General features: G+C 35.5%; 1 protein-coding gene across 2 annotated transcripts in view; it reads left to right on the top strand.

Annotated features, from left to right (window-relative positions):
• Window positions 1-8,046, top strand: part of NSRP1 (nuclear speckle splicing regulatory protein 1) — a 41,868-nt gene extending 33,822 nt beyond the window's left edge. Inside the window, exons 3-7 of one of the 2 annotated variants that reach the window (XM_005693285.3) lie at window positions 300-356; window positions 2,284-2,412; window positions 3,274-3,481; window positions 4,314-4,422; window positions 6,328-8,046. In XM_005693285.3, coding sequence (XP_005693342.2) covers window positions 300-356; window positions 2,284-2,412; window positions 3,274-3,481; window positions 4,314-4,422; window positions 6,328-7,372 — 1,548 coding nt within the window. In that variant the 3' untranslated portion in view covers window positions 7,373-8,046. The remainder of the gene's footprint in view (window positions 1-299; window positions 357-2,283; window positions 2,413-3,273; window positions 3,482-4,313; window positions 4,423-6,327) is intronic. The other variant, XM_005693287.3, reaches the window with a different exon arrangement.

Consider the following 13,905-nt stretch of genomic DNA (forward strand, 5'->3'; position numbering starts at 1 on the left):
AAGGCACCAATCCTCCCCAACTCAGCACATACACATTAATTTATGCACACAAAGCAAATTGAAATCCATAGAAGTTGAACAATGTTGAAGCTGGGACTAAAAATCCATGTTACCTCATGTCCCATACTAATTTATTTTCTCTTACATCCTGATGACTTAAAAATTCATTTGTCTCCTTGAAAATGTTGATTCATAATACTGTATTTTTAACCATAAGTGAGGAACTAGTTGCCAACCAGAATACCGGAAAAGAACTTTTAAATTGGTTTAAACTATGACATCATTTTCCTATTTTATAGACCTCCGTGAGTGAAAGCCTTCAGAGGGAAGCTGCCAAGAAGCAAGCAATGAAACAGGTAAGGTGGAAAGGGTGAATTAAATGTATTTGATGAAGTAATTATTTCAGCTCACATTAAAAGCATCAGTTTTGGGATCTGTGCAACTGAGACTACACAGTAGGTGTGTATTAAATAATTTTATCTTGATGCTTGTTTTCTGAAAATGGGTAAGATGTTTCTTGATTTGCATAGATTTCAGGTTTCTTGTATAAATTTTAAGGGAGAAAAACACTGAAGAATTAGTCCCTTATTGCTGTATTCTAGATTAAACCCATTTCTGCTTTCAGATGACTTAGTCTGACAGTGGGTTGCATGGTTTAATAATTCCTGCTAGTGTGAGCTGCCAGGATGCAGCAATTCCACTTCTGTGTGTGTATCCAAAGAAAGTGAAAATACTAATTTGAAAAGATACAAACACCCCTGTGTTCATTACAGTATTATTTGTAATGGCCAGAATATGGAAATTACCTAAATGTCCATTGATGGGTGAATGGATAATGAAGATGTGAAGTGTACACACACACACACACTCACACACGAATACTACTCAGCCATAAAAAACGAAATATTGCCATTTGCAATAACATAGATGGACCTTGAGGGTGTCATGCTAAATGAAATAAGTCAGAGAAAGACAAATATCATATGATTTCACTTATACATGGAATTTAAAAAACAAAACATTTGAACAAAACAAAACTCATAGAGAAGAAATTGATAGTTGCTTGAGGGGAAGTGTATTGGGGAGCTTGGTGAAATGGATGAAGGGGATCAAGAGGTACAAAATTCAAGTTATTTTTTTAAAAAGTCATGGTGATGTAATATACAGCATAGTGACTATAGTCTGTAGTGACTATAGACATTGTATGCAAATTTGGAAATTGTTAAAGTAAATCCTAAAAAGCTTTTGTCACTTGAGGAAGTTTTTTTTTTTTTTTCTGGTAGCTTTGTATGGTGACGGATGGTAACTGGACTTACTGTGGTGATCATTTCACAAATGTCAAATCATAGTCTATGTCAGTTATACTTCAGTGAAAATAAATAAAAAGTTCCTTACAATTATTAAACTATTTTTAAAGAAAAATCTATCAGACAAAAAATTCTTAAAACTACTTGTATTCCAAAGTAATTTCCTTAGTGAATATACTATTTAAATTCTAGAGGTGACATCTCTAAAAATAAAGCAATTTTCAGTTATTAAAAAGTATTTCATACCATTTGAAACCTGAACATTTTATTTGATAACACAACTAAAAATGATATGAAAGTTTAATATGTAGTATAATATAGGCATCTCAAAATTAAGGTTTGATGTTCCTAAGTCATACCCTAGTCCTTTTGACTTTTTGATGCAGATAACTATTTATTTGGGGGCTTCCCTGATGGCTCATCGGGTAAAGAATCCGCCTGCAATGCAGGAGGCACAGGAGACTCGGGTTCGATCCCTGGGTCAGGAAGACCCCTTAGATGAGGAAATGGCAATCCACTCCAGTATTCTTGCTTGGAAAACCTCATGGACAGAGGAGCCTGGCTATAGTCCATGGGCTCGCAAAGAGTTGGACACAACTGAGGGACTAAACACACATTTATCTTTAAGTGAATAGGTAATAATAAATAATGTTTAATATCCTGGAGGAGGGCATGGCAACCCACTCTGGTATTCTTGCCTGCAGAATCCCATGGACAGAGGAGCCTGCGGGTCTGTAATCCACGGGGTCGCAGAGGGTCAGACACGACTGAGCTACTAAGCACAGCACAATGTTTAATTAACACTTACTCTGTGTAAGGCTCTATTCTAAGTGTTTTAAGTTTAAAATGTGATTGATACAATTTTTATGATATATTTCTGATTTATGATCCTGTCCCCAAAAAACTACTTAAGACTTTTTCTGGTATCTATTAGTTGGCCCATATTTTTGAAATATGTTCGATTTTTTTTTTTAAGACCAAACTTGAAATTCAGAAGGCTCTTGCAGAAGATTCTACTGTTTATGAATATGACAGTATTTATGATGAAATGCAGAAAAAGAAGGAAGAAAGTAACCCCAAGTTGCTTTTGGGAAAAGACCGAAAGGTTTGTAGCTGAAAATACACTTTCTTTGACTTTCCCCTGCATTTTGTATCTTACTCTTATTTCACCATGAGAATGATCTGACAAAAAAATTTTAGGTATATAAAATATAAAGAGCCCCTAGTTCCAGATAGTGTAGATTTTTTAGAATCTAGGAAGCTGTATATAAAGTATCATAACCAGGAGCAAGAGAATTATCTAACAATTTTATAAATTTTGTTTTTTGCCTTAAAACTTTTTCAGATTATTTTTTGAAAGTCTTTGTATTGCTTCTCCTGTTCATGTTTCTGTTTTATAATTTTTTATTGCTTCCTAGCTGATAACTGAATCATCCATCTGTATCACGATCAGATTTTTAGTTTGATGAAAATGTAAAGGTGTGGAGATTGAATGAAATAAGTTCAAATTTTCTACCACTCTTACTCTTTTACAAAGCACAGATTGGTTTTTAAGGATCTTTACATCTTACAGTATCTAAAATAAAGTAGTGGTGTAAAATTATATTAAAGCTACTATTTTCAATAATTGTATTTCAACTAATGTGAAAAACTAGTTGGAAAGCTTTCCTGTTCACATATCTGAAGAAGTAAAAAAATACCATTTTGTAAAAAGGATGAGAAAAACAGTGGGAAAATTACCTATTTAGTTTGAGATTTTTTTAAAAATGGTGTTTTGAATAATTCTGTCTATACTTAAATTTCTATTGAAATGAATTTTATTTTCAATCTTGCTAGTAAATTTATATTGAATTTTGAGAAGTTGATCCTGTTAATTTGACTTTTTATCTTAATTCATGGTAACAGTAGAATATTAACAATTCATTATCTTTGACTCTCTCCTAAATAATCTTATTTTTTCCCCTAGCCCAAGTACATCCACAACTTACTGAAAGCAGTTGAAATTAGAAAAAAGGAACAAGAAAAAAGAATGGAAAAGAAAATACAGAGAGAACGAGAAATGGAAAAGGGAGAATTTGATGATAAAGAGGCATTCGTAACATCTGCTTATAAGAAAAAACTGCAAGAGAGAGCTGAAGAGGAAGAAAGGGAAAGAAGAGCTGCTGCACTCGAAGGTGAAATGAAAGAGGGAGAAGGGTAGAAGGAAATAGAAATAGGAGAATTCTGCCCTGTGGTAGCCATTTGTTCTGTCACTGAACTTTTTGATTATAATGTTGTCATAAGGTATATGATGTTATATAGTATTATAAAATAGAAGACTTTAGGTAAAAACACAGTTGCACTCTTAGTAGCTGTTATTTCTGTTCAACTTTCTAGTTATATCTCATTTTGTTGCTTAAAACTGTAATCATCACCAGTCATTGCCTTAGAAAATGAATTCAAATGTAAAAACATCTATTACAAGGCATAACAGCACAGCATTTGTCAAAGGGAGTATAAACTGAGATTTAATCCTAGTTATATTTTCCTGGGATGAGAAAACTAACATCACGCAAAGAACATTAATGAGGCATTTACAAAAAGAATAACATTAATTCAAGAAAGAACAAAGATGTGCAGAGGCCAAAAAATATCTTAATGCTTTACTGCAGTACTTTCTACTCATGGTCGTTTCTTATGATCTAAGTAAAATATGTAATTATAAACAGCTTATTTGTCAAGTGCTTACCAATTTTAAATGGACAAAAACCACATGTGTAAGACTTGGTCTCAGGATGTACTATGTGTTCATCTAGAGCACCACTCAGGACGAGATAGTAAATAAACAGGGCTACATTCCAGTAAAAATCTATTGATAAAAAAGGCAACAGGCCAGATTTGACCTGCAGACTATATAGATCTAAAGACCAGTTTATACACTATGTTATATACTCTGTGCCTGTAAAACTGAACTACGTTTTGCCTTGTTGAATATAAATATTCTCACTTTTGCTTTCATTCTCTTAGCACGTTTGGATGTAACCAAGCAGAGGGATCTCAGTGGATTTTATAGGCACCTATTAAATCAAGCAGTTGGTGAAGAGGAAGTACCTACATGCAGCTTTCGTGAAGCCAGGTGAGATGTGGCATATGGACTATTTAGAAGAAGGATACTGTCCTTAAGTTCTGATATGATCCCACAATCATTTAAACTTCCTGGAAGTAGAGGACTGTAGTATTGCATATTTTGTTGTTAGCCAAACCTGACCTAATTGAATGAATAACTAGAGATTTACAGCTTTTTAGTTCAAGATATTTTTATTATAGTAATTCTGCATGCATGTTCAGATAGTATGTAAAAAGAGAAGTGTATCTTTTCATAAATAGGACCTAGCCTCTGTAAAACATAAAGATGCACATAATCAGGGGCTTAGAAATGCATTATCCAGTATGTAGCCACTAGTTTCATGTGGCTGTTTAAATTAAATCTAAAATTTTGGTTTCATCAGTCAACATTTCAAGTACTCCATTCTCACATTTGGCTAGTGGCTACAATATTAGAAAGCACAGATATGGACATTACCATTTCTGTAGACTCTTTTTTTTCTGGCTATGCTATGCTGCTGGTGGAATCTTAATTCCCCACCAGGGTTGGAACCTGGGTCTCAGCAATGAAAGCACTGAGTCATAACCACTGGACTACCAGGGAATTCCTCATTTCTTTTGGCATTTCTATTAGTACTGGTCTAGAAAGTAAGAATTGGAGGAATTTTTAATAAAATTATAAGATATTATGCATAGTAAGTCGCTTCAGTCATGTCTGACTCTTTGCGACCCTTTGGACTGTAGCCCATTAGGCTCCTCTGTCCTGGGAGCCTGGCAGTGGGATTCTGTAGGCAAGAATACTGGAATGGGTTGCCATTCCCTTCTCCAGGGGGATCTTCCTGACCCAGGGATTGAACCTGCATCTCTTATATCTCCTGCATTGGCAGGTGGGTTCTTTACCACTAGTGCCACCTGGGAAGCCCATAAGATACAGGAATAGTGAAATTATCATGCTATAAATATATATATACCCACTTTGAAGGTAAAGTTTGTCCTAAATTTGTATCTAAGGAAAGCAGTTCCTTGAGAACCATAGTTGTTGCTTTGTTTGTGTGATGAATAAGTGATACTGAGAATGAATGTGTGAGTAATGTAAATAAATTAACCATGCTAATCAGCTGGGAAAATGTAGGTGGTGTAAACAGTGTTAATGTAACTGATCATAATAGCTGGATGGATTCACATATTTCCATTTTGTTGTAATAGATGCTGAGGTGTATAGCAGGAGGCTGATGCCTTTTCAATCATGAGAAGGATTATTTAGTGATATTTAGAATTAGATTTTGTCACCATTTTGTGGTGAAAAAAATTTATCTTTTTGCAGGACTACTTTAAGTATTTTTTAGAAAGAAAGAAAAATAAAAATCCAACAAAAAGCCACAACTTGAACCTCTTGTGGAAAACTAGTACTTATTCCAGGATATGCCTTTTCCTAACAATTTGTTGTCTGCTGCTGCTGCTAAGTTGCTTCAGTTGTGTCCGACTCTGTGCGACCCCATAGATGGCAGCCCACCAGGCTCCTCCATCCATGGGATTTTCCAGGCGAGAGTATTGGAGTGGGTTACCATTGCTTTCTCCAATTTGTTATCTATGTTTGGCAAAAAGGAAGACCTTCCACAGACCCCCATCTGAAGGTTCTAGAAAACCTTCCACAGACCCCTACCTGAAGGTTCTAGTGGTCTATACAGAAGGGCTGATTTTTACTTTTTCATTTCTACCAATATTGAAGATAATCTGAATGATTAGAATATACTAATGATAGATGTTTACCAGGTAAATAGACATCAGTACCTTTTTGAATTTGGGATAATCAGAAAGTATATACAGTTGTAAGTGTATTGACTTAAGTACTGATAAAAATTCTATGAATTTATTTATAGAATTTATTTACCATAATTAATAATGTGGCATTTTGTGTTACATTATTTTTCTTAAGGTCTGGGATAAAGGAAGAGAAATCAAAAGGATATTCTGATGAAGTAAGTTCAGAGAGCAGAATACCTCATGTGAACTGCATTCGCCAAACTGGTGTGAAAGTAGAGGAAAACCCAGATGCAGACAGTGACTTTGATGCTAAGAGCAGTGAGAATGATGAAAGAGAGGAAAAGAAAGGGAACTGTAGAAGGGAGAAGGGCACAGAGACCCTAAAAAATGACTCCAAGCATCACAGGAATCCTACCCACTCACCGTCATCTAGTGAGGAAAGAGAACATGGCACCCAATGCCACACAAAAAATTCCAAGTCAGGAGGCCGTGAGAAAAGGGAAGAGCAACACCAAGAGAGACCAGCCAGGGAGCAGGACAGCTATCACACTGACCGTGATTCTCGAAAAGAAAAAAGGGATTCCCATAGGCACAGAGAGTCCAGTCACAGAGATTCACACTGGAAGAGGCATGAACAAGAAGAGAGACTGAGGGGAAGAGATGAGAGAGAAAGAAATGACAGAGAATGGAAACGGGAGAAATATCCCTCCAGAGAACAGGAAAGATACAGACAACGAAATAATTATGACCGACACAATGAGAAAGGATGCGAGAAGGAAGAGAAAAGCAAAGAAAAGGAAGAGCATGTGAAAGCAAGAAAAGAAAGATACGAAAACAGTGATAAATATAGAGAAAAACGAGAAGTCAGTGTTGAATCTTCAGAAAGAAATCGAGATAGAAAGGAAAGCAGCCCAAATTCTAGGGCAAAGGATAGGTTTGTTAACCAGGAAAGAGCCAGTAAAATGAGAGACATGGAAAAGGACAAAGAAAGAAACCCAGAGAAACCCTCTAGTTCTGAAGCGTCATTGGGAGCAAAACACAGAATCACAGAGGAATGCCAAGAGACAGGCAAAGAACAGAAGAGGCCGCATGAGACAGTGAACAAGTTTGCAAAGCGGAGCAATGAAGAGACTGTAATGTCAGCAAGAGACAGATACTTGGCCCGGCAAATGGCAAGGATTAATGCAAAGACATATATTGAGAAAGAAGATGATTAATGACTGCCCCAGTAGAAAGACCTATGGAAGCACAGAAAATTACAACTCCTGAAACATGCTGTATAAAGGAGTGTGTTAAGAGTGGTTGGGAGGGTATTTTAAAATATATTTTCAAAATTCATTTTGGGTTTTGGTTAAGTCAGAAGTCAGTCCTTTTATCTTGAATGTTTAACTAAGTTAATATGTAATATTTACTTATCAGTACGACATTCTTGGTTATATTCAAGTAACCTAAAGAGACTGCTAAATCCTCATAGGTAATATGAAGAAAATTGGCTCTACATTAAAAAATAATTTAAACAACTCTTCTATTGTTGATTTTGTTGCAGGAGCTGTTTATTTTATAAATACTGTGTTTCAGATAAAAATAATGTGGATTTGAATGGAGAATATCGTTTTATGTCCTAAAATTTGTATTAAAGTATAAAATATAGATCACAGATCTTGTCTAAGCTTTTTAGCTCACAACATACCTCTCTTTTATAAAAATTATGATACATTTGTACCATTTAATTGCTTATTTAAAAGTGTCACATTTAAAATGTCATTCGTGTCATGCCATCATTCCTCTTTTGTGAAACCTTAGCAAGATATTAAATTGGTTATGTGTATAAATGAGTTTTAGCTAAGGGTGAAAAGATGGAGATACCCTAAATAAAAAAAAATTAGCTAAAGAACTGGGTAGCCTATTTATGAACATGTCTTGTTTAATATACTCTTAAAAATACAGTACCATTTATTACAGTTCCATATGTAGAGGTTCTGTACTAAGTCTTATCAGTGACAGTGACAAATACTGCAGAAGCATAGACTGAGTGTACACAGAGGGGTGTAGTACAGTGTAAATGGAAAATTTCGGGTAACATCATGGAAGACCATGAATGACAGGCTGAAAGTCTTCAGCTTTGGTGAAGAATTGAATTCCTTTGTTAGAGTTGTCATACTAGAGCACAGGGTAGCAGTTCTTGGTTAAATAATGATAATGAGTTATTTGGATCAATATAAATAAGGGATTCATTATATGTGTGGCTAGATACATGTTCTTTTAAATAGTTGAGGTCTAAAATAATGGACTTAAATTGTATAAGTTGGTAAACAACTGTTCTGTGATTCACTATCTTAATTTTCCTCCTCCCTCCACTTGTTTACTCTTGTTCTAGTACTGTTTATTTTGGCTTCTGTGGATGATGATTTTTTTAAAATATTTCTTTAATTGATTTTTAAGGTGTTAATTTTTGCTATACAGCAAAGTGACTCAGTTGTATATACATTCTTTTTTGTATTCTTTTCCATTATGAGTTATCCCAGAAGATTGGTTGTAGTTCCCTGTGCTGTACAATAGGACCTTGCTGTTTATCTGTTCTAAACGTAAAAATTTGCATCTACTAACCCAAACTCTCAGTCTGTTCCTTTCCCTTCCCCCTACCCCTTGGAAACCAGAATCTGTCCTCTATGTCTGTGAACCTGTTTCTGTTTTGTAGATAGGTTCATTTGTGCTGTATTTTAGATTCCACATGTAGGTGTATCATATGGTGTTTGTCTTTCCCATGTTGTCTCAAATGCCATTGTTCTTTTTCATGGCTGAGTACTATTCCATTGTGTAAACGTACCACATCTTTATCCATTAATCTATCAATGGACATTTAGGTTGTATCCATGTCTTGGATATTGTCTGGCTATTGTGAATAGTGTTGCTATGAACATAGGAGTGCATATATCTTTTGGGGTTGTAGTTTTGTCCAGATATATGCTCAGGAGTGAGATTGCTGGATCATATGGTAATTCTATTTTTAGTTTTCTGAGGAACCTCTGTGCTGTTTTTCATAGTGGCTGCAGCTATTTACATTCCCACCAACACTGTAGGAGGATTCCGTTTTTTCCACACACTCTCCAGCATTTGTTATTTGTAGACTTTTTAATGGTCACCATTCTGATTGGTATGAAATGATACCTCATTGTAGCTTTGATTTGCATTTCTCTCATAATTAGTGATGTTGAGAACCTTTTCATGTGCCTGTGACCATCTATATGTCTTGTTTGGAAAACTGTCTAGGTTTTCTGCCCATTTTTCGATTGGGTCGTATGAGCTATTTATGTATTTGGACATTAAACCCTTGTCAGTTGCATTGTTTTCAAATATTTTCTCCCATTCCATAGGTTGTCTTTTCACTTTATGGTTTTCTTTGCTATGCAAAAGTTTCTAAGTCTGATTAATTCCTATTTGTTCTTTCTATTGCCTTGGGAGACTGACCTAAGAAAACATTGGTATGATTTATGTCAGAGAATATTTAGCCTATGCTCTCTTCTAGGAGTTTTATATGGATGATGTTTTTAAAGATAGACATGCAAATAATGGGCTTCCCTGTGGTTCAGCTGGTAAAGAATCCATCTGCAATGTGGGAGACCTGGATTCGATCCCTGGGTTGGGGAGATTCCCTGGAGAACGGAATGGCTACCCACTCCAGTATTCTGGCCTGGAGAATTCCATGGACTGTATAGTCCACGGGGTCTCAGACTCAGATACCACTGAGCAGCTTTGACTTTCATGCAAATAATCTTTGGTCTGCAATCAGAAAACCTAGGTATAAGGCCTGTTCTGGAACTTTCCAGCTGTGTGAACCTGGGCAAATCAGTTAATCACTCTGTGCCTCATGCTCCTTATCTACAAAACTGGGGAAATGACATCTATCACATAGATCTGATGATCAAGTGACATGATACTTGTGAAAATACTAGTTGCCTCAGTCGTGTCTGATTCTTTGTGACTCCATGACTTTAGCACACCAGATTCCTCTGTCCACAGAATTCTCCAGGCAAAAATACTGTAGTGGGTTGCCATTTCCTTTTCCAGGGAATCTTCCCAACCCAGGGATTGAACCTGGGTCTCCTGCATTGTGGGTAGATTCTTTACCATCTGAGCCATCAGGGAAACCTGATACCTGTGAAAGTACATTATAAACTGAAGCTCTACACAGATTATAATACATTTTGCTTTACTGAAATTTAATATTTCTAGTTCTAGGTACTTTTGATGCTAAGTATTTGCAGATCACATGCAGTGGTATTTTGGGGGATGTTTTGACAATACACAGTTAAGATTTTTCTTTTAACCTTAAGAGTTTTTTTAAGGGATTTTTGTTTCATTCTGTTTTTTCTTCTTTTTAATGAGACAGTCTATTCGTCATGATGTTAAGAGTTACTACAGTAGTAGTTAACAACAAAAGGCATTTACTGATGTCTTAAAATATAATTTGAAATATCTATGACTAAATTGCATAAATGAGTACATGGGCATTTTATGCATCTTAAAGAGGGGACTCTTTATTTTGTATAAATAAAACAGGTTTAATTTTGTCACTGAAGTTTAAATGTTTCATAAAAAGATAACATTGGACAATTTCATATAACCACAGTTGACAGAGGTGAATAGTAGAAAATATTTATTCTTAGCTATAAATAATGTGGAAGAAGAAACTAAAAATGAGGAAAATGAAGTACCATTTCTATAATTCAGTTAACTGTATATAGTCCAGAATTTGAAGTACCCCATTGATACTTTTGGGGCTTCCCTCATAGCTCAGTTGGTAAAGAATCTACCTGCAATGCAGGAGACCGGGGTTTGATCCCTGGGTTGGGAAGATCCCCTGGAGGAAGACATGGCAACCTACTCCAGTATTCTTTCCAGGAGAATTCCCAAGGACAGAGGAGCCTGGCAGGCTACAGTCCATGGCGTTGCAAGAGTCGGACACAACTTAGCGACTAAATCACTACCATTGATAACGTTCAACACAAAGTATCCTGAAAAAAAATTTTTTTTTTTGTAAATCAGATCATATTTAAATGCTACTGGAGAAATAACTGCAAATTCTTATTTTACATAAGTCCCTAATTTTATCCTTTAAACTTTGCATTTTTCATGTATCAAGTTTTAAGATAACGTATACTTCTAATATTAGAGTTGAGTAAGAATCAAGTAGCTTTTTAAAAAAATTAGCAAATATTCTTGTTTATGGAAATGTAGGTATTTGGGGCTTCCCTGGTGGCTCAGATGGTAAAGAATCCACCTGCATTGCAGGAAACCTGGGTTCAATCCTTGGGTTGGGAAGATCCCCTGGAGAGGGGAACAGCTACCCACTCCAGTATTCTGGCCTGGAGAATCTCATGGGCAGAGGAGCCTGGCAGGCTTCAGTCCATGGGAATGCAAAAAGTTGGACACAACTGACGTACTGACACTTTCATTCATTCCTTCATTTTCAACATTTCTCTGAGATTTTTTTTTGATGTATGTCGCTTTCACTTCAGGCATTTTAAGCCTAAAGATGGGCTAGCTCCTCTTTCCTAAATATTTGTTGTTTGAACTGTCAGTGTTTACAATTCGTTAGATTATCTACTACAATTGTAGTCTTCAGTTGTAGAACTGAAGGACTGAAATCACCTATTCTCTCTCCTAAATGTTAAGGTTCTTAGTTTAGCAGACATAAAACTTTTTTCTGATGACGTGCTCCACCAGTGCACACTGGTTCCAAAGTAGATTTGGCCAGGGAAGATAATCTCTTTTTGATAAGGAAATAAAAACTTGATTGGTGGTAGAGCAGTTTGGTATGGATATTATGAGGTGTTGTTAAGAGAAATACAAGCTTAAATTTCAATTGCAATATATTGTGAATCATTACAAAATTTGTTTTGATACACCTAATGTAGAAACAGTACTGAATGGATTCCAACTCTATGTTACACAAGCAAAGGCATACTTAAGATTCCATCTTTTCCACTGGAGTAAATGCCTATTAAAAAATTGAGAGGAGTATTATGTCATTCTAGGAGAGGAAATATTTATTTAGAAATTTCTAGATGCCAGGAAGAGTAGAGAAAGTAAGTAGGTTTGTTTCTGCCCTCTAATGTAGTTGTTTGAACTTTAAAACTTTGTTCCGTCATTGACATTTAGAGACAGTTAACCAATGAGGGGGAAAGGTGATACTATAAAAACAAGATCTAGAGCTTTTGAAATAGCCCTTCCATGGAACTAAACAAGACACATTTTAATATATATCATTGACTTATCTGTGATATTGAAGAAAAAAATTCAGACTGTTTCACCAGGAAAGCTTTCTACAGTATAGGGATATTCCTTTTTTTTTTTTTTCAATATTTGGATTTATAAATTTCAGTCTCCAGCATACTTTGCAAGCACTTTCTAAATTCACCTTCCTAATTTAGAGCCTTTTGTGTAACTCTCCTTGTGATTTTAAGTAACAGGTGAGCTCCATGATGACTGAAGTATACAACTTCCTATTTTGTGTAGAACTGTTTTGTTTTCATTGCTTTATGGTGATGACAGGTTGTAATAGTCTCTGAGGGATCTACTGCTCTTCCCAACTGTCTCTGACCGAAAAAATGGAGAAAATGCCTTCTGAATACTGCCTTGTTTTAATGACATCTTAAGCACCAGGTGTTGATTTATGAGCCAAAATACATGCTACAAAAGCAACCAGGCATGGATTGTACCATTGGATAGCTAATGATTGTCTTAAGATGCATAAGAACACCACAGTTAAGCCACTGCATTCTGTGGTTTTAAGCTTTGCTTTGATGGTGACCTCCAAATCAACTGTACAACAGATAGAACATACCAGGTCAGTCTTTCCTACTTTTCAGAGAGAACATAGTTCTAATTCTAGGAGAATAATCTCTCTTTTTAAGGAGATTTGGGGTGGATAAGTTAAATGGAACTTCGTACTTAAAAGTTTGGTATTGGTGGCACCAGATTAACAAGCTGCATAAAAAGGATGGTGAGAGAGTGACTGACCGCACTTTGAGATTCATTATTTGATTTGTCATTATATGATTTTGGAGCTAATACATTGACTGGGTGGGTTTGTAGGGGTCTTTGCTTCCATCTCCAGATGGGGCAGCCAGGGCAGTAAATTTAGGTTACAAGTCATGCATTCCATATAACAAATGGAGTAAGTTTTAAATGGGTTTCAAGTTTTTTGGAATGGAGATAAATTGTTTGGACTCCATTACATATCAACATATAGGAACAATCTCAGTCAACTGAATTGACCTCCATTCTTTTGTTGTGCCTTGTCTGTTCCTTATTTCTGACTAGTAAATCACAGAAAAGAAATTAACTTCAGCACTTTACAATTCATTCCATTTTTATTTTTTGCTTTTATGTAAATGCTGCATTAAATGTAAAAGGTCTTTAAAAGATTATTTTTTAAAGTTGGTCTACCAACTAAGTTTTCCTTAAAAAATTGAAATTCAAAGTAGTATTGATAAATAGGAATCAAGTAAATGCAGACTATATTGAAGAGAGATTTTGGATTTTTTTAAAGTCTAGTGACATTTGAAAATTTTCAAAACACCTGTATAACACCTGGCTTGACAAAACTCTTTGTTTGAAAAAGTCCTGTTTAAAAAATGGTATCTTTGGAAAATGCATAAGCATGTGTGAGAGGGGGCGAATCCATATAAAGCAAGTTCTTAAAATTTGCAAAGCTATTTACCACCAAATACACTGCCACTTATAT

Source organism: Capra hircus, chromosome 19 (assembly GCF_001704415.2).
Source record: "Capra hircus breed San Clemente chromosome 19, ASM170441v1, whole genome shotgun sequence".
Classification (NCBI taxonomy): domain Eukaryota; kingdom Metazoa; phylum Chordata; class Mammalia; order Artiodactyla; family Bovidae; genus Capra; species Capra hircus.